We start from the raw sequence: 22161 nt of genomic DNA, 5'->3' as shown, positions 1-22161 counted from the left end.
TTTACCAACCCACAGCCACTTACATCTAGAAGGATAAGGGCAGCAGGTACTTGGGAACACAACCACTTGCAAGTTTCCTTCCAAGCCACTCACCATCCTGATTTGGAAAGATCTCATTTTTCTTCACTGTCGCTGGGTCAGAAGTCTGAAGTTCCCTCCCCAGTAGCATTTTAGGTCTACCTACAGCACACCACTACTTTCTCAAGGATAAGTAGGGACAGGCAATAAAAGCTGGCCAGCCTTTGATGCCCACGTCCCATGAGTGGGACATATTTAATAAGATAACTTGACAGGCTCCCTGATTTTCTAGATGTATGAGGGTGTTAGCTTTTTTAGGTTAAAACTTACACAGTTTATTGACTTGCTTAACTTCTTATCAGCCAAGGATGTCCTGCTTTTATTGTGTCTGTACGGTAACTTATCAGCTGCTATGATCAAAATTTCTTCCAATTTTAATTGTCCAAAAATAAATCTACTTAATTGCAAAAAATGTAAGGGTTGAGTTTCTTCTTTTCTGTGATTGATTAAATAAAGCATCTTTATATGGGTATCTACCAATGGCAAGTTTTGTATTTCAGTCAAACACTTTATCATTCACTTAATACTGTAATTTGGTCTGATACTGAATGTGCACAATCACTCCATGCTGGCATAACTTATCTAAGTTTAAATTCCAGATTTTTTTTTAACTTCTGTAGTTGCAAACTGAACAATAATAAAAGGAAACTCGCACATGCAAGCTACATCATCAGCAATGGGCCTGGCCAATAGATTAGATTCCGAATGGAAACAGTTTATATCCTTCTTTTATGACTCTTTATTAACAGCATTTGCTGAGAGAAGCCCTGTCACATGATAGAGCCTCATTGTTCCAATCTGGCTATTGAAATATAATTCCAGGTGTTATTGACTCAGAACCTCAGCTTCTTTCCAACAGGGAGTGCTGCCTCTAAAACAATCGGAGCATAATTCTGGAGGTAAAAACAATGACTGCAGATGCTGGAAACCAGATTCTGGATCAGTGGTGCTGGAAGAGCACGGCAGTTCAGGCAGCAATTCAGTTCATGGATAAAATTGATGCTTGGAAAGCTATTAACTTGACCGGCTGATTCAACAGGACCTGTGTTCTTACTGCTAGCGCTTTCTATGATTGATGAGAAGTAGGAGGAGCTGTGACCTGACAAAAAAATCTTGCACTCAATAGTAGTTATTTGTAAACTTATGGCTGGAGCCAACTGGGAGATTTGACAGGATTTGGTGAAAGAGATTTAGTACATTGAAGCACCCAGCAGCTGAATTCTGTGCCTCCTCAATAAAACTTTTATACAGATACTATCTGAATTTCTTGAGGTTTTAAATGGGTGAATTAGCTCTATTTAACTTCTGAATTCCCTGCTCTGTTTAATAATTTATGTCTGAAGATAAACTGCAGTAATATGGTTAGATGCCGGATGGAGTCTTGAAGTATGTCATCCTGTAACATGCTCAATATTTTTATTAGTCAATATGTTGCAATATTCAATTGTTAAATTAATTATATTTGTACATTCTTATATGCTGGTGAAGTAGATGTTCCTACATTGATTGTTCCGGGAATCTCAATTTTGTAACTCATTTTGTCTACAGAGATAACATTGCATTTATAGGTTAACATAAAAGTCTGTTTATATGTTGCTTCTAATGCAGTAAAACATCTCAAGGGACAAGATTCAAATGGTAGTTTTCTTAGAAACTCTGGAGCTTTCTGTTATCTGACAGAAAAATGCTATTGCTTAAATTACTAGATTAAAGTTCAAGTGAGGAGTGAAAAGCGATTGGAAGCTTTTAAAATTTGGACGCTTTATCACTACTGAACACTGAAGCTTAAATTTACCATGACAATGTGAGCTGTCAGGGGAAATCAAATGGAGTTACTGAGGCATGAAATTAGCCTGATGGAATTGAGAAAGCAAATTAGAATTTTGAGATCTCTTGTCCAAGAAAAAAAAAACGTGCTTTTCATTTATCGCTAATTTTATGCAGTCTTTTTCCGCAGTTTGGTGATGTGCAGTTCTGTAAGCACCCTCTGGTGTTTACAAAATGCCAAGATCAACCTTCACCTAAAGCAGCTCAACATTCTCTCTGTCCCATTTCCACACCGTGCATCTTGGAGTGCTGTAATTTGGATAATGACAAGGAGCTGCAACCTTTTTTCCTTTGACTAGCACCTCTTTAGACTGGCTTCCTACATCAAGCAGTGGGGCCCTATTTGTAGATTTGAGAGCTACTAGCTCTGCAAAGATTGAAGATTGACCACAACTGTACCTCAGTCATTTCACCTCTATTGCTCAGAAGACTGTGAGGGAAGACTTCTGTGTCATAATATTGGTCTTTACTCATTTCCCAAAATTTATCCAAAATATATCTGCAGCTGCATTCTCAGACTTGAAATGATTCAACAACATTTGAGTTTTATTTTATTTATGTATGAGAGTTGTTTAAATTCCAAAATTGAATCCTGTGACTCTACATGTGGACTTATCTGAAGATGAGAAATGGAAGAAACGGGATGGACCACCTGGCATTGACTTAGGCCCTAGACGTGACAACGGTAAACACAGCCTATTGACCTTTGTTCCAGTATCCTGTGCTCAGGACCAAAATTTGGGAGAGCTGTCCTACAGATTACTCCGACGAAAGCCTGATGTAGTCACATCTGTGGAATCATACCTTAAAGACAAGCCCCAGAAAACACCTTCACCATCCCTGGCTATGTTCTGTCCTACTGGCAGCACAGTGGTATATAGTTGGGAGGGAGTTTTTAAAGCAGTCCTCAATATTGACTTCAGGCTGCATAAAGGGCAAGGAAACCACTTACTAATTACCATCTACTACCCTGCCTTCCGCTAATGAATCAGTGCTCCTGCTGCTGAACACCATTAGGTGGAAGCACTGAGGATGGAAAAAGGAACACCCTGTGATCTGGGTGGAGAGCTTCAGTGCCTATCACCAAGAATAGCTCATCAGCAGCACTACTACTAACTGAGCTGGCTTGGTCCTAAAATGTATAGATACTAGACTGGGACTGCAGCGGGCCGTGAGCGCATTGAGAATACTTTCGATTTTGTTGTCTGGCATAATCACTGTGGTAAGTGGGATAGACTTTGAGCATATCTAGCAACTCAAGCCTGTATGTCTATGAGGCAACATTCACCATCAGCAGCAACAGAATTATACTACCACACCTTTATGATGTAGCGCTACACTACAATTGCGAACAAGCCAAGGGATCAACCTTTGTTGAATGAAGAGTGCAGGACTGCCTGCCAGAAAACAACAATGCATACTGCAAGTTATGACGTCTGCAGATGCTGGAGATCAGAGCTGAAAATGTGTTGCTGGTTAAAGCACAGCAGGTCAGGCAGCATCCAAGGAACAGGAAATTCGACGTTTCGGGCAAAAGCCCTTCATCAGGAATGAGGAAAATGTGTCCTGTTCCTTGGATGCTGCCTAACCTGCTGTGCTTTAACCAGCAACACATTTTCAGCTCTGATCTCCAGCATCTGCAGACCTCATTTTTTACTCGAAGATTTTAACCTACTGCGAATCCTCTTGCAAGGATGCCTTCCTTGAAGAAGCTCTCTTCCTCCCTCTCCTCCCTACCTTTTATCTTAGCCTGCTGGACACATTTTCCTCATTCCTGATAAAGGGCTTTTGCCCGAAACGTCGAATTTCCTGTTCCTTGGATGCTGCCTGACCTGCTGTGCTTTAACCAGCAACACATTTTCAGCTCATACTGCAAGTTATGTTAGCCTGCTGAAGCTACAGTGGAGGAACACTTGCCTGCTAAATGGTCGAATACAGTTCAACAGTGAAGGCTAAGTGACAACAGCAAACAACAAACTGATCAGATCTAAGTTCTGCAGTTTGTTACATCCAGTCATGAGTAATGGTGAACAATTAAACAATTAACAGGAACTTGAAGCTGCACAAATATCCCCAACCTCAGTGATGATGATGTTGGGGGGTGGGAGTGGGGTGGGGGGGGGGGGGGGGGGGGGGTGGGCTGGGGGGGGGGGGGGGGGGAGGTGGCTGCAAAAAAAGGAGCTGAACAGGGAATGTCATTTAGTACAGAGGAGAATTTCATTTTACTCTGATTATTTTTACAAAGATTCCAAGAAATCTTTGGAATTCTCTACCCCAAAGTACACTCTCTTTTTAAAGTAGAGGTTGATTTCATTTTTGACTGTCAAGGGAAAAGAGTTGTAGGGAGAATCTCGGTAAAACGCATCGAGATGTTTCATCGGCAATAATACTAAATGGCAGAGCAGGCTCGATGGGCTCAATGGCTTATGCCAATTCCTGTGTTCCTATCCATTTTGGTTTCATCATGAGGCTAATCTTCAGCCAATTCCATCCACACCTTGTGGTATCTGGAAACAGCTGAAGACACTAGATACTGCAAAGGCAGTGGACCTGAGGAATGTTACAGCAGAAGTTCTGAAGACTTGCGGTGCTGATCTAGCTGTGCTGCAGATATCTGCTGTACACAAAATTCATACATCTCCAACTCGGCCTATCATTGCCCGGTCGGACTAGACTTGGCACAGTGATTGGAAGAGGCTGCTGATACTACAATTAAGCAGAACTTGCAAAGGAATAACCTGCTCATTTTGGGTTCCACAAGAGTCGCTCACCTCCTGGTCCTTTTACAGCCTTATAAGTGCATCCAAGAGGCTGAACCCTGCAGTTGAGGTGAGACTGACTGCCCTGAGGGTAAAGAGGAGAAAGTGAGGACTGGAGATGCCTTGAAGGTAAAATTACATTTGACCTAGTGTGACATCAAGACTTCCCAGCAAAGCTGCAGTCAGTGTGGGTTGGAGGGGGATATCTCTGCTGGTTGGAATCCTACCTTGCACAAAGGAGGATAGTTGTGGTTGTTGCAAGTCCATTATCTCAGCTCTAGGACATCTACAGGAGTTCTTCAGAGTAGTGCCCTAGGCCCAAGCATCTTCAGCTGCTTCATTAATGACCTCTCCTCCTTTAACTGGTCAAAAGTGAGATATTCACTGATGCTTGTGACAAGTTCAGACCATCAGTGATTCTTCAGATATTGAAGCAGTCTGTGTCCATAAGTAGAAAGAGCTGAACAACATCCAGGCTTCAGCTGAAAAATGAAATTGGCATTACACTAATACCAGCGCTGACTATCTTACAATCACCCCTTGTGGTTCAACAGCATTGCCATAGTCCATATCTAGGAATACCATTGACCAGAAACTGAACTGGACCTAGCCATATAAATACATGGCTACCTAAGCTGCTTCATCAAGGTCAGAAGGTCTGTCATAAGGTCAGAAGTAGGGATGTTCACCGATGTTTGCATAACATACAATGTTCAGTATCATTCATGACTGCTCAGATACTGAAGCAGTCCATGTTCAGATACAACAAGATCTGGACAATATCCAGGCTTGGGCTGACAATTGGCAAGTAATGTTCTGGCCACACAAATGCCAGGCTATGACCATCACCAAAAACAGACAATCCAACCACTGTCCCTTGGCATTCAATACATTACCATCACTGAAACCCCTACTATCAATGTCCTAGGAGTTATCTTTGACCAGAAACTCAACTGGGTTCACCACATAAACACAGTGGCTACAAGAGCATGTCACAGACTAGGAATACTGCAGCGAGTAGCTCACTTCCTGATTCCTCAGAGCCTGTGCACCATCTACAAGGCACAAGTCAAGAGTGTGATGGAATATTCCCCACTTGTCTGGTTGATTGCAGCCCCAACATATTGACTGTCTTGCTCCTCAGATGCTACCTGACCACCTTTTGCTTTTTCCAGCGCCATACCATTATCAACTCTGACACCATCTAGGACAATGTAGCCACTTGATTGGCACCATATCCACAAACATTCAATCCTTTCATCACCAACGCTGAGTAGCAGCAGTATGTGCTATCTCCAAGCCCACAACCACCTCCATTTAAAAGACAGGAATATAGGAACACTACTACCTTCAAGTTCCCCTCCAAGCCACTCACCATCCTGACTTGGAAGCTGTTCCTTCACTGTCGCTGGATCAAAATCCTGGAATTCCCTTGCTTAAGGGCATTGTGCATCAACCCACAGCAGGTGGACTGCAGTAGTTCAAGAAGGCAGCTCATCACTAATGTCTCAAGGGAAACAAGGGCTGGGTAATAAATGTTGGCCAGCTTAGACACCCATATCCCACAAATGAATACGTTTTAAAAAGAAAAATAGGACAGAGGCTAGGAATCTTTATAAAAGCAAATTATTGTGATGCTGGAATCTGAAACCAAAAGAGAAAATGCTGGAAAATCTCAGCAGGTCTGGCAGCATCTGTAAGGAGAGAAAAGAGCTGACGATTCGAGTCTAACTTTGACAAAGGATCAGTTAGACCTGCTGAGATTTTCCAGCATTTTCTCTTTGGGCTAGGAATCTTTCTTTGATAGCTTCACTCCTGACTCACTGAAGCCTGTCTTCTATCTACAAGGCACAAGTCAGGAGTGTGATTGAATCCACCACTTGCTTGACATCATCCAGGATAAAGCTGTCCACCATGTTCGAAACTCATTCTCTTTGCCACTGTCACACAGCAGCAGTTGGGTATACCATCTACAAGATATATTGCAGTAACTCATCAAAGGCCTCTGAAAGCACCTTCCAAACCCAGACCTTTTACCATCTGGATGGACACTTGGTAATACAACCCGCAAGTTGCCCTCTAAGCCACACACCATCCTGACTACATCATTGACCAAGCAGCAGTGAAGGAACAAATTCCTGGAACTTCCTCCCTAACAGTACAGCAGTAGTTCAATCAAGAAGACAGCTTAATACTATCTTCTCCAGGGTAGAGAAGCAGGAGGCTGGAAGAACACAACAAGCCAGGCAGGATCAGAAGGTGGAGAAGTCACCGTTTTGGGTGTAACCCTTCTTCAGGTTTCTCATTGTCTTCTCCAGGGCTATTCTGGTTGGACAGAAATACTGGGCTAGTCAGCAATACTCCTTGTCCCACGAACAGTTTAACCAAAGTAGAAGTTACCTTAACATTTTCTTTTCGACTCACAGATGCCTTGAATTTGAATTATTCTGCCAAGAAATGTCTTTTGTGCATTTAAAATGCAACTTGCATATCATTGCAAACTGCTTGCCTGCAGTAAAAACAATGAATTTGTAGTTACGTTTACTCTGAATTACACTGCTTCGCTAAAAATATTGTATGTTGTGATAATAAAACAGATTAAAGTGTGTGTCTGTAAAGAAGCTCAACTAAATTTCATATGGTGTTTGCAAAACCTTTGGAATTTAACATTTGATGTGTGTTTTCTGGTCAGGGCATTGCGAACTGCTTTCAACTGTCATCAATTAACATCAAAATCTGAGAAGGGAGGCCAAATGAATTTAAAATGACAATATGATACACCCACAAAAATCTTTGCTTAGAATTTATCCAAAAGAATACAAGAGCTCTTCTTGTTCCAGCCTTCCTCTGCTCCGGGGCTTCACTTTCCTCCAATTCTGGTCTCTCATTCAACTCTTTTTTTTCTTCTGTGTAGCATTGATGGCTATAATCGCAAACTGTGCAGGGCCTAATCTCTAAATTTTCTTCCTTCTTAACCTTTGAGATTCTGTTCTAGGTCTACTTTTATGTATTTGATGACTTGACCTATTTGGCTCACTTTCAGTTTGTGTTTGATTAACATTGAAGCAGCTTTACAATCTCAGTTCTGAGAAAAGGCTTTTGAAATTTCAACTCCCTTTTTTCTCCTTTTGTATACTGATCTGTTCCAAAGGCAAATCTGCATTTGAAGCATTTTCTGATTTTTGTTTCAGATTCCAGACATTGTATATAAATCGACTTTGACTACAGCATTTAAAATCCACCAGAAATAGAGATGTTTAAAGTATCCACATGTACCTTTCTGGAACTGAATTAGAAATCAATACTAAATTTGAAAGGAACATTCTTTTTTCAGTTGCAATTTCTTGTTTGAATGTAATCTATGGAGTTATGTGCTTATCCTGCTGTACACAGCTGGTGCACTTTCTGTATCCCAATAGAACAAACAGGATTAAAATCACTTAAAAATTAAACAATACTCTGCAAGAATGGGCACTAAGAAAAATAAGTTTAATTGGAGCAGTAAGTTATTCCCATTCTCTAGGGTTGTCTAATTGTCTGTGAGCAGACTTAGCCATGTTCACTCACTTCAAGGCCCTTGCTATTTTTATTTTTGGGATGTGGGCATCACTGGCTAGCCAGCATTTATTCCTTGTCACTAGTTGCCCTATAGCTTTCTAAACTGGTCAGTTTAGAATTTTAATTTGTAGAATTAATTTAATTATTTACCTGTTGCTGGAATCCATTTATCTGTGCTGTCTATAAACCTGCATCTGAAAATCAACTTTCAGGATGACTCTGGGATCAGCGTTTTCAGGTGTGTCGTGACTGATGCGAGGAAGCCTAGTGTGAGTCACCTTCATCAGGCAATGGAGATTAGAATCCAGGAGACAGCTTCATATATCTAACAGAGTGCAGGTTATTTTGAAAGTTATTTGGCATGCTGAGATTAGTTGGAAATCAAATAAAATTGGAATTTGGATTCATTTCAGAGTGAAAGCTTACAGCAATTTTCCCACGTTGACCATCAGGGAAAATTGCTTTGCATTTCTGAAATGTAAATTTAAGTCAAATGCATTATTCTACTGATTTATTCTCTCTTTGTCCAGGAGCAGTATCGATAGCAGGGGTCCAAGCTGGCCTTTGGGCAGTGGAAGGAGGAAATAAACTGGTTTGTTCCCAGTTACTTGATTCAGCAAAAGTCAATGTTGCCCACACCACAGTGACTTCAATTTCTCTGCACTCATCAGGTAAGGAAGGAATTAAATTTAATTGAATTAGCTTTATTGTCATATACTCACATGAGTGCAGTGAAAAGTTCACAAGTCACTACTTACAGCACCATCTTTGATACAAAAGTACCTAGGTACAAATTCTTGAATACAAATTCTTAGGGAAAAGAAATTAGAAAAATAAAGAAAGAAGAAGTCCAGCATTACAGACCTTCAAAAATACAAAATTGTAAACATAAATGAGAAAGATAGCGGAATAAAAGTTCAGGGAATGTATCTCGGGCTGGATCCAGCCATGATGCTGAAGAAAACATTGCATGGAGTCACAAATTGACTGAAGCTGCCATAAGGAAATCCAGACTGAAGCTGATAGAAACAGCCACCGAAACCACCAAAAGGAGTCCCAGGCCGCCACCAAGTGTATACTTAATGATTAGATAGAAGTCCTATTCATACACTGAATAACTAAGCAATCGTCAGTGAAGGCACACTACAAAAAACCGGACTGATTGTTTTTTAATGGATGTTTTATCAGCACAAGATTGAAGATCTGCACCCCCAGCAGGGTGTCTTAGTTCTGCGATCGGTCAATAAACACTTGCAATCGGTCTGGTTTTTAAGACTTCACTTTTTATTTTTCATAAGGCTGGGCACAGAGTGTGCAGAAACACCGAGGCTATACACTTCCTTGGCTTAAAACAAGGACATTGTTATACTTTGCTTAAAGAAGGGTATAGGCCATAATCACATAGTACATTCAAACAGTTACCAATCAATACAGGATACAACTTTATTAGACAGTTACTTGGTCCAGTGATACTTCCTAAGAACCATCTTATTTTTCCAACACTCAGACCACCCTTATCTCACTAACTGAGCCACTGTACCTGTATCTGAAGATCAGTTAGGATGGCCAGTAATGTCTTATCTAGTCTAGTTTTTTGTATGCTGTACAGGGAGCATTGTCTGCTAATTTCTATTGAAGCAGACTGTGGGGTTAGTCAATTATGCAGCTATAGCAGAATTAGTAATTTGTAACTTAAACCATTTTATGCAGCTTTAGCAGAATTGTCAATTTGCAGCCTAGAATGCTGTACATCTCTGTGACTCTATGACTCCATTTTGTCATGCTATTTGCATTGAGAAGCCATTTTATTGCCGCCTAAGTTATTAAGAGCATCTGTATTCAGTTTTCATATCCTCAAGATCTGCTCTTAAATTATTAGCTGGGATTTTGGTAAGTTATCTAGTATCACGTGCAAACTACTGCACGTTTCCTCTACTGATTGGACTGCAGTAGATCTTTAACTCAGAGAGCTTGGATGATACTTTGAAATGTTTGTACTTTACTGCCCTTCCTGTATTTTGTTTGGGTAGGATCAGGAATGCACGAATATTATGCCTTATTACAATGATGTGGAGGTTTGAAAAAATTTACATAAAACCTATGCATAATAGGTGCAAACTTTCTAAAATATGGCCCCCATGTAGTTAGAAATCTTTTCAGACTGTTTGTTTTGAATTATTTGACCAAATAAAACTTGAAAGAAATATTGAGCCAATTTCAAAAAGTTCAAATGCTAAAAGTGAACTTTGTGAGTCAGATTCCATCACCTAAAGATTTAATGCAATATTTAAAAGGCATCTGCATGAATAGGAGGGGTTTGAAAGGATATGGGCTGGGTGCTGGCAGGTGAGACTAGATTGGGTTGGGATATCTGGTCGGCATGGACGGGTTGGACCAAAGGGTCTGTTTCTATGCTGAAAATCTCTGTGACTCTATGACTGTAAAAGAAGAACCTATTATGGCAGATATTCATGTGTAATCACCACCACACTCCCCAGTCCCACATATTGGGGCCTGCACTTTGGGACTGGAGCTGAGTGGGAGCGAATGGAGACCAATTTGGAAAAGTAAGAGATTCCGATTCAAAACTGTTCCGACTGAGGAGAAACTGAAAAATGACATCACAGGGGGGTTGTGATTTGATTGTCTAATAAGGGGTCTGCTAAATTTAAGTCTTTAATTTTTTGATTACGACTTATTTATTGCTTAAAACTTGCATAAGCAGTGATACAGAAACAGTTAACATCAAAACAAATTAAATAAAATAGAATGAAGAGTCAGGTGATTTAGTTCTGCATGATGTGGGAGCTGGTGGACCCCTTTGTAGTTCCCAGTAACCATGTCTGTAGTAAATGTTCGTTGCTGGAAGAACTCCAGCTCCGAGTCGATGAGCTGGAATCTGAGTTTCAAACATTGTGACACATCAGGGAGAGGGAGAGTTATACCTGGATGCTGTGTTTGAGGAGACAGTTGCACCCCTTAGACTAACTAACTCGAATTTGGCCAGTGGTCAGGGACAGGAGGGTGTGGCTGTGGGTGAGGCAGGTAGAGGGATCCAGCTGGAGCCTCAGCTCCTGTCCTTGTCCAACATATTCAAGAGTTTTGCTCCCTGTGTGGATGGGAATGGGGACTGCAGGGAGACTGAGCCGATTGACCACAGCACTGTGGTGCAGGGAGCCATTCAAGTGGGGGAAGAGAAGAGAAATATAATTGGGAATAGTCTAGTTAGAGGAACAGACACTGTTCTCTGTGACCAGGATCATGAGTCCTGAAGGTTGTGTTGCCTGCTGGGTGCTCAGGTTTGGGATATCTTATCTGAGCTGCAGAGGAATAAGTAAAAAATGAGGTCTGCAGATGCTGGAGATCACAGCTGCAAATGTGTTGCTGGTCAAAGCACAGCAGGCCAGGCAGCATCTCAGGAATAGAGAATTCGACGTTTCGAGCATAAGCCAGGGCTTATGCTCGAAACATCGAATTCTCTATTCCTGAGATGCTGCCTGGCCTGCTGTGCTTTGACCAGCAACACATTTGCAGCTGCAGAGGAATAAGTGCTCAGTTACAGGGGAAATTAGAAAACCTGAATTAAAGGAGGAGGTAAGAGTGTAGAACTCAGAAGAGGTTATTAAAATCTCCCAGCACAGACACAAATAGGACAAAGTATATGGAAAGGGTTAGCAATCAAACTTCAAGCACAGTGGACAAACAAACGACAATGAGTCCTGTGTTAATACAGGACTGCAAGTGTTATATCTGAATGCACACAATATAAAGAATAAGGTAAATGGCCTTGTGGCGCAGATCAAACTTGGCAGGTATGACGAGGTGGGCATCACAGAGACATGGCTGCAAAGGGATCAGGATTGGGAACTGAATATTCAAGGATATACATTCTATCGAAAGGATAGGAAGGTGGGCAGAGGGGGTGGGGCTGCCTTATTAGTAAGAAATGAAATTAAATCAATAGTAAGAGACAAAGTAAGGTCAGATGGTGTAGAATCTGTGTGGGTAAAATAGAGGAATTGCAAAGGTAAGAAAACCATAGTTGGAGTTATGTACAGACCTCCAAACTGGAGTTAGGAGCTTAGGCGCAAGATACGCCAGGAGATAGAAAAGATGTGTAGGAAAGGCAAAATTACAGTGATCGTGGGGGATTTTAATATGTAGGCGGACTGGAAAAATCATTTTGGTAGTGGATTGGGAAAAAAAGGAATTTGTGAAATGTCTACAAAAAGGCTTTTGGAGCAGTTTGTGGTGGATCCCACTAGGGAATAGGCAAAAGTGTAGTTAGTGTTGTGCAATGAGGCAGACTTGATAAGGGAGCTTAAGGTGAAGGAACCCTTAGGGGGCAGTGATCATGATATGATTGAATTTACTCTGCAGTTTGAGAGGGAGAAGATTGAATCAGAGATAATGATATTGCAGCTGAATAAAGGCAACTGTGCAGGCGTGAGGGAGGAGCTGGGCAGAATTGACTGGGAGAGGAGCCTGGCAGGAAAGACAGTGGAACCGCAATGGCAGGAGTTTCTGGGAGTAATTCAGGAAACACAGCAGGGATTCATCCTGAGGGGGGAAAAAAGCATGGGTACAGGGAGGATGAAGCAACCATGGCTGAGTAAGGAAGTTGGGAATAACGTAAAAGCAAAAGAAAAAGCATATAATGTGGCAAATGGCAGTGGGAAATCAGAGGATTGGAAAGCTTATAAAGACCAACAGAGGGCGGCAAACAAAGAAAATAAGGAGGGAGAAGATTGAACACGAGAGTAACTTAGCCAGTAATATAAAGGAAGAGTGTAAGAGTTTCTTTAGACATATTAAAGGCAAAAGAAAGACAAAAGTGGACATTGGTCTGCTGGGAAATGGTGCTGGAGATATAGTAGTGGGGAACAAGGAAATGGCTGAATTGAATAATTACTTCATGTTATCTTCATGGTGGAAGACCCGAATAATGTTCCAAAAATTCAAAAGAGTGAGGGGCCAGAGCTGAGTATGGTGGCCATCACCATGGAGAAGGTACTAGAAAAACTGAATAGCCTGAAGGTGGATAAATCGCCTGGACCAGATGGACTACACCCCAGAGTTCGCAGGGGGTTAGCTGAAGTGAAAGTGGAGGTGTTAGTGATGATCTTTCAGGAATTGTTAGAATCAGGGAGGGTCCCAGAGCACTGGAAAACCGCTAACGTGACACCCCTGTTCAAAAAGGGAGTAAGGCAAAAGAGGGAAAGTTATATGCTGATTTTCCTAACCTCAGTCATGGGTAAGATCCTGGAATCCATTGTGAAAGATGAAATTTCTGAATACTTGGAAGTGTATGGTAAAATAGGGAAAAGTCAGCATGGTTTCATCAAGGGGAGGCCATGCCTGATGAATCTGCTGGAATTCTTTGAGGATGTAATGAGCAGGTTAGACCAAGGAGAGCCAATGGATGTTATCTACCTGGACTTCAAGAAGGCATTTGACAAGGTGTCACACAGGAGGCTACTGAGTAAGATAATGGCCTGTGGTTTTAGAAGCAAGGTGCTAGCATGGATAGAAACTTGGCTGTCTGGCAGAAAGCAAACAGTGGGGATAAAAGGGTCCTTCTCAGGATGGCAACCAGTGACAAGTGGTGTTCCACAAGGCTTAGTATTGAGACCACAACTTTTCGCTTTATATGTTAATCATCTAGATGAAGGAACTGAAGGCATTCTGGTTTAAGTTTGCAGACAGTACAAAGATTGGTAGAGGGACAGGTAACATTGAGGAGGTGGGGAGACTTTAGAAGGATTTGAACTGGTTAGGAGAGAGGGCAAAGAACTGGCAGATGGAGTACAACGTGGGAAATGTGAGGTCATGCACTTTGGTAGGAAGAATAGAAGCATGGACTATTTTCTTAGTGGGAAGAAAATTCAAAAGTCTGAAGTGCAAAGGAACTTGCGAGGTTAGTCCAGGATTCTCTCAAGGTAAACTTTCAGGTTGAGTTAGTAGTTAGGAAGGCAAATGCAATTATGATTTGTAGATGCTGATGTTGGACTGTAGTGTACAAAGTTAAAAATCACACAACACCAGGTTATAGTTGAACAGGTTTAATTGGAAGCACACTAGCACTAGTTTTTGGAGCACAATCACCTGATGAAGGAGCAGCACTCCGAAAACTAGTGTGCTTCCAAATAACCCTGCATCAAACTGTATCAGGTGCAAGGGATGCTGCTGTTTCGGGGGATATTCGATTAGTTGTGAGTTGTTCTAGGAATGATGCGTGGTAAGGTGAGATGGAAATCAGACATGAGAGACACCATTAAGATGTGGTCGGTGATTAATGAGGTGACTTTGGTAAGATGAGAAAATTTGTTAGCCCTGTGGCAGAAGACTCTTCAAAAGAAACCTGTCACAGCACGGACTCAGCCAAAAAAAAAATTGAGATTCAGCCCATGGTCTCACTAAGGCTCTGTCTAACTGAAGTATAACATCATTATTTTTATGTACAATTTCTCTCATAATAAACGAAGAATAGCATCTCCTTAGACTTCTTAATTACCGATTGTACCTGCATATTGACTTGTTTTGACTCCTGTACTAAAACACCTCGATCCTGCTGAACCTTGGAATTCAGTAGTCATTCTGTTTAAATGTTACTCTGCTTCTTGATTCTTCCTGCCAGAGTGAACAACTTTTAATTTTTACACATTCCAATCCAACTCAACTTAAGGTTATTTGACATGGAGAGAGATCATTAAATTAGAGAGACACAGGTTTTAAAATAAGAACCCTCAACACAGACTGGAAAGTGCAAGCAACTATTTTCTCAACTTCAGAGCAGAGCAGGAGCCAAGAAAAGTTGTTTTAAGATTTTAGGAGAGTGACAAAGTGCGCCACTCCCCCACATTATTTCAGCATTGAAGTTCACATGAATATTTTGAACCTGTGGCTTTAAATTTAGAATAAATGAAGCGAGTCAAAACAATGAATCTGTGCAATTTTTATTTGTTTGTGTTGCTGTAAGACTTATGATTGTGACATACAGCAGCACCATATGATAATGGGGCAGCAGAAGCTGCAGGCAAGCTTGTGATGAGTTGATTATCCTTTGCTTCTTCCATTCTAGGCAATTTAATTAAGTTTTTTTAACTATTGTGGTTCCTTCTTTAATTACAAAGAGAAGGCAGGTTAGGTGTTCTAAATTGTTGAGTAAGAAAATATATGTTTGCAAAATTCAGTTTATTTCCAAGAATAATTTCAACATTTTGTTTCTTTAGGAGATAAGTCCCTTTATCAACTGAAGTATGAAAATGAAGATGAAGGCGGCTATGATTTCTATGACATTGTGGTGATTGCGACGCCTTTACATCGGGAAACCTCGAATATTACCTTTAATGACATGACACCACCAGTAACACATTTTCCTGGTCACTACCAACATATGATTGTTTCTATAGTGCATGGTTACCTCAATTCTTCGTATTTTGGGTTTCCAGATCCCAAGCTGTTTCCGTTTGCAGCAATTGTAACGACCGACAGCCCAAAGCTTTTTATGTTTAGTACAAGCAGTATTTGCCCAGTGAATATCACCAGTAATTATAGAAGAAAACAACCACAGGAAGCTGCTGTATGGAAGGTTTTCTCTCCATCACCCCTCACCAAAGAACAATTGAAGACACTCTTCCTTTCATACTACTCTGTACAAGTCACCGATTGGCTGGCATATCCTCATTACACCTCAATGAAAGGAATCCCTCCTATAGTTCTACATGACAATCTCTATTATTTGAATGGTGTAGAATGGATAGCGAGTAGCATGGAAATGTCTGCCATTGCTGCTAAAAATATAGCTTTGTTGGGGTATAATCGGTGGCACCAACAACTGGATAAGATTGATCAGAAAGACTTGGTGCATAAAATCAAAACTGAACTGTAGAGGCCCAATCAAATTCTGATGAATATACACATTGTGTAATATACTTGAATTTGAACTTGCAATGCCACAGTTGGAACTTAGTATTTTAAACTGATTGTTAAGAAATTAAATTAAAAAGATCTTGTTGCTGATTGCTAACCTGTTCAATTAACTATTTCAAAGTTGTGAAATATCCATTTTTTTTTCCAAATTACTGCCTCAACTGTTTTGTGATTTCAAAAAGGGAGTTCACACACAAAATTTAATATTTTAAGGAAGATAGGAAATGTTTTAGATTTACCTATGTCTATTGGGAGTATTGTTAAAGCAGAAAATTCTGGAAATTCCCAGCACATTAGGCAGTGGCTGTGGGGAACGATAAGTTGACTTACATTTCAAGACAGAATATTTAAAGCAACATGGCATGGCCTGCATTTGTTGTCCATCACTAATTGCTCTTGTGAAAGTGGTGGTCAACTGGACAGAGTAACAGGACGTCACACCTAGTGACAGTGAAGGAAGGGCAGTACAATTTCAAGTCTGGATGGTTTGTGCCTTGGAGAGGAACTTGCAGCTAGTTGTGTTCCCACGGTTCTGCTGTTTTTGTCATTCTAGGCAGAAGTAATTGCGGGTTTGGAAGGTCCTGTCAAGAAGCATTTGGTAAGTTGATGCTGTCCATCTTATACATGTTGTATACTGCTGCCATTGTGATTGAGGGAGTGAGTGTTTAAATTGATACATAGATTGCTGATCAAGCAGGCTGTTTTATCCTGAGTGGTGTCAAGTTACTTGAATGTTGCACTCATCCAGGCAAGTAGAGAACAGTCCATCCCACTCCTGACTTGTGCCTGGTTTACTGGTGGATATACTCTGGGGTGGGGACATCTGACAGTGAGTTATTAGCTTCAGAATTCCATCCTCTGCTTACACCTCTCATCACAGATGCTGCCTAATCTGTTGAGTATGTCCAACATTTCTGGTTTTATTGTAGTTTTCCTGTATCAATTTTCCTGATTATTGCTTTTTGTATCAAGAATACCTCAGATATTTCAAACATCCTGTTACCTTGAATTTGTTGTTGGTCTAAGTCCACATGGAAATGATTATGGAAACTTCTCACTCAAACTATTAAGAAGCAACCAGGGTACACTGATTTGTGAATGATTTATCAAAACAAGCAACAGCAACAAGAAGAAATGCATTTTTGTTTCAGCTGGTGATTAGGTTGTGGAATGCATTACCTGAGAGTGTATTAGAGAGGTTTACTCAAGGTCTGCAAAGAGACTCATTTAATTAACAAAGTGAACAAATTTACAGGGGTCCAGGAAACAGATAGGGACTGGCCTTCTGTGCTGTAGCCATTCAATGCTTTTGTAAACTGGTGTACTATGTAGAATGACAAGACAGAGATTCTATCCCAGGGGATTCCTTCTATTCTTCCCAGCTATACCACTTTAATTTGCCACTGTGGTTTAATCTGTACAATTTCCCAAACACACACAAGCCTGTGAATTTACATAAAACAGTGGGGAGGTAAAGTACATCTTTGAAGGGTACCTATTTTCCCTTTGGTCTTCTGGGGTGTTGGAAAATAAAGAGAAAGATCAGCTGATGTGAAGTGCAGTTGTGTGTGAACTGGAACTTAAACAAGGAGAACAGTTACCAGCTAAAACAGACAGTGTTCACCTTATCCCACAATGAGAAGGCATGTGAGAAAATGACAAAATTATATTTGCTTGGGCACGACATCAGTAAGAAGGTGTGGACCAGTATATTTTATTTTATAATAGTCAGTCCGTTCTTCCTATCAGTTTACTCTAGAGAGAAATCTTGAGAGGTTTTTTAACTTGGTTGCATTAGTTCATCTCTTAAGAGCCTCAAATTATACCTTCTGTACATATTATTTTGCACAGTGTTTCTTCAGTTCAAGTTTCAGATACTAGTAACATCAGTTTAAAATTAGAAAGAAGTTGGTGAAATATGGAAAAAGCACAATTTATAATTCTACAATAATATTAATTTAGTTACTTTTCTCAATTGCCTAATCATGCAAATGATGTTGCTTTATCGATTCTGATTTGCTAATATATTTCTATATCATGTAAATAAACTTCAGCTTGAATATTCTTTGTGGGATTGGGCATGCTTTATATAAATATGGATAGCTCGTGGAAGTGAATGTTAAAGATAGCCAATAGATTTGTTTCTGAAAAGTTCTGCACCATAATGTTTAATGTGATCCTGAGCCATCAGATGGTCACTGATGGGAATTCTTTTTGTCACAAACTCATAGCTGGTTTAACATTTGGGATGCTGGAAGGTTTATTTTTTCTGGACAGTCTGGGATAGAGCAAATCTTACAAGTTCTGCTCAAAGGCAGGTCCAACACACAGCATTCCTGTTGGAATTATATGTTTCAATATGGAGCCACTGCATTGTCTGACTTGACTGATGTACCAATGGCCATTTAGCTTCCGTGATGATAGCTATGCATAAACAAGACACCAGAGGATTCATACCATGTGTGGGATAACTTCTCACTGTTGTGAAATAAGGGGACACAAAAAATTCTGTACTGAAAATTAGAAAGTGAATTTGAAGGGGTAAAGTGAACAGGGAAATTGCCTATCGATCATTGCATTCTCGGAAAGTGAATCATGAAATAGTAAATATTTTACACACTGACAACTCTAACTGCAGAAATTGGTCAATCTCCACAGTAGTTTTTAAAAAGGCTTTTGCTGAGTAAATGGATAAGATTTCACCTTGAAAGCACTTCATGATTTTTTAACTTTTACATCCAATGAATGTTAACATTTTATGCGAATATTCTGTGAATCTTGGTAGTACAACCTGTTGTTATATTTTCTAATTTTGCACAAATGACCATTGAGAAGATACAATGTGCCATTCTCGTGTTGGTATATTTACATATTACCTGAATGCTGCCGCACTGTTCGTAAGAGTGCTAATATGGTTTAGTAAAGTAAAACAAATGCTGAAAATAATGTATCTACATAGCTAATGTTGGAAACAAAAGATCTTCACATTATAATTTGTGTTTTAGTAAAGGTTCCTTCAGAGTGACAGTATTTCCACTGTGATTATGTGTTTATGATTTGGAGATATAATTCTGTGGTGTATTATAATTAATTCGATGGTTTTGTTTTATGAAAGGACCAGAAATATTGCAAAGAATTTTCTGATAATTAAAATAGATTGTTTTTCTTTTCTTGTAATGAACTATGATGTCAGGATTCTGTTTTATTACAACAAAGTGCTGAATAAAATTGCATTAGTAAGGGGAATAATCCAAAAGTTAATTTTCAATCTCTTGCAAATTCTGTTGAAACCTGCAGAATATTTCTTCCTGCTTGTGAGTATGGTCTGTTCAATTCACCACCATGTAACAGTCTGCAAATGTTCAAAGACTGGCTTTGCTAATGGGATTTGCCTTTGAAGACTTTGCTTCTTGTATTCTAAGCCTATCATTCAAATAAAGCTGACTGATTGTGGAGTCTATTGTTCACAAAATAATTAATTTCAGCAAAATGTAGGAACTAATTGCTAACATTGCAACATCAACCTGAACTAAATATTACTTAATATATTTACTGAATAGTAGTGTTTATGTTTTACATTTTGGTGCAGCAATGCATTCATACCAAAAATGTTGCATTATGTGTATAAATGTACTTTTGTGGGTTATACGTTGTTCAAATGTATTCATTTAATTAGTCCTGTTTTAGTAGTTTATGAAGGACTCGGATAAACAAAATTGGGCCCCTTCTGTTCCAAATGATATTTGCCATTTTATCACTCACTGATGCTTTGCCTCCTAGGTCGTTTGCTCTTCAGATAGGTGAATTGCCATGCTTCTTGGATTATTTTGGACCACTAGGATGTTAATGTTATGCCAAATTCTCCCAATAGCCTTACAATAATTGTAAAAACACTAAAACTTATCACTGGTTAATGATGCTTCTGTAGTAAATGATCGGTGAAATTCATTTGATCATATATAGCAGTTTTAGCCCCCTCGTCTAAAGAAAGGTATGTTGGCACTGGAAGCAGTCCAGAGAAAGTTCACTAGGTTGATTCGGGGTATGAAGAAATTTTCTAATGAGGAGGTGCTGAATAGGTTAAGCCTATTCATATTGGGGTTTGCAAAATGAGAGATGACCTTACAAGATCCTTAGGGGACTTGATAAGTTAGATTTAGAGAGTTTCATTCCATTTGTGGGAAAGGGTAGGACAAGAGGGCATAATGTCAGAGTAAGGGTAGACCCATTTAGGACAGACATGAAGAATTTCTTCTTTGGATGTAAGCCCTTCATCAGGAATGAGTCCTTCTTCCCTGATGATGGGCTTATGCCTGAAATATCGATTTTGCTGCTCCTTGGATGCTGCCTGACTCTGATCTCCAGCATCTGCAGTCCTCACTTTCTCCTCATTGGATATTAGTCCAATCCCTCCAGATTCCATAGCATCATTGATTACCCATGTGGCACAAATGCAGCCCAAATCATCCTGTCCCCCTTATCCATATACACCATATTTCCTTCTTCAAAATTTCCTTTACGAGATTCACTAAAAATTGTGGTTGGAAGCTACATGCCACCAAATATTGCAGTCAGAAAAGGACTAAAGGTAGGTATCCTAAATGATATCAGAGAACCAATGAAAAGCAAAGGTGGATATATGGTGACTATAGTTAATCTCCTGAGGAACAGGCTCAGCAATTTGTTGCCCATCCATGAACTAGATGGCTTGCTAGGCCATTTCAGAGGGTAACTTCAACTTAAGGTCAGTGTACTGGAGCTCAATTGTTCTGCCCCTTCTAAAAAGAGGTAGTTGCACTCAGCAACGTAAATGAAATCACTAACTTGGTATGGAGTAATTGCTTTATCTCCCATTTAGCTCAGCATATGAATCACCAAATCACAAAGCAATGGACAGTTCTCCCATGTAATCTCAATGAATTCTCCCTTGGTACCTTCAAAGAGGGATGAACTGTTATTTAGAGGTGGCAATGCCAAAACCTGCCTCATCTCAATGGAGGATGTGAAATGTTTGCTTTTTGTAACCATCCAGTTATCACTTCCTAATCCTGAGCTGCAACATTGTAGGATGGATAGGGATATTGATATTTCACAATTGAATTATACTCATCAATTAATATATTGTTGTGCTTATTTATAACTGATGTAGATTTTAATACTTTGAAGTAATGTAATTCAGCTTAGCTTCACTTGACAAGGAAATGCAATATGGGATGTTGAACTGAGTGAGAATAACTAAATGCTAGATGCCCCTGTTTTGCTCATTTCCATTTCACAGAGACAGATTCTGAGAATTTGCAATCTCCTTCCAGATCACTAAATCCTTATTGGGGGAAAAAGTTGGTATTATCAACAGAGGAAGACAAAAAGGGAGTTACTGCAGGAAGGGAACAAAATAAAAGCTTTGTGCTTTTAGAAGACCAGCTAAATGTTTGATTAAATGTTAACTTTACAGCAATAACATGCATTTAAGTTTGTAACTGTATAATCCTTTAGAATTACGTTACTTATCACAATGTATTGATTGAATATATAAAGGATATCTCACTGTTTCACTATATACACATTACATAACTTGAGTATTACTTACCTTTGCAATATGTTTGAATAAGCACTTTGTGAGCTCCTGTATTAGTTATGTATAGTTCTGAAGTTATAAGCAACTTTTCTACTATATCATTTGAATTAAAAATAAGAAACTTGTTCAAAAACCTCTCAGCAACCGAGAGAAAAACATTGCTTTGTATTGACCTCTAAAACATGCTATCACTGATTTGGGTTTTTATTTAACAAGGGACTGTTACCAATTGTGTGGAAATTGAGATGATGAGCTCAAGAATATCTATCGTGAGAGTTTGACAGCATATATGTCCCTATCCCAAACAAATGGCAAAGAAAATGTAATATATCCTCTTATCTTAGCCAAGAGTCATAAAAGTATAAATGCTATGGACCAGACCAAATTCCCTCAAAATATATTAAGACGGTAGCCCAGACCCTAACCTTT

The 22161-nt window shown here is 39.7% G+C and overlaps 1 protein-coding gene across 1 annotated transcript in view; it reads left to right on the top strand.

The window, feature by feature from the left end:
• Positions 1 to 19609, top strand: part of LOC132823360 (prenylcysteine oxidase-like) — a 49390-nt gene extending 29781 nt beyond the window's left edge. The window contains exons 5-6 of the mRNA XM_060837093.1: positions 8753 to 8893; positions 15455 to 19609. Coding sequence (XP_060693076.1) covers positions 8753 to 8893; positions 15455 to 16113 — 800 coding nt within the window. The 3' untranslated portion in view covers positions 16114 to 19609. The remainder of the gene's footprint in view (positions 1 to 8752; positions 8894 to 15454) is intronic.
• Positions 19610 to 22161: the final 2552 nt, after the last annotated feature.

This window comes from Hemiscyllium ocellatum, chromosome 16 (assembly GCF_020745735.1).
Source record: "Hemiscyllium ocellatum isolate sHemOce1 chromosome 16, sHemOce1.pat.X.cur, whole genome shotgun sequence".
Taxonomy (NCBI): Eukaryota; Metazoa; Chordata; class Chondrichthyes; order Orectolobiformes; family Hemiscylliidae; genus Hemiscyllium; species Hemiscyllium ocellatum.
Note: the sequence above shows the minus strand (reverse complement) of the source record. Positions and strands in the feature narration are given on the sequence as shown.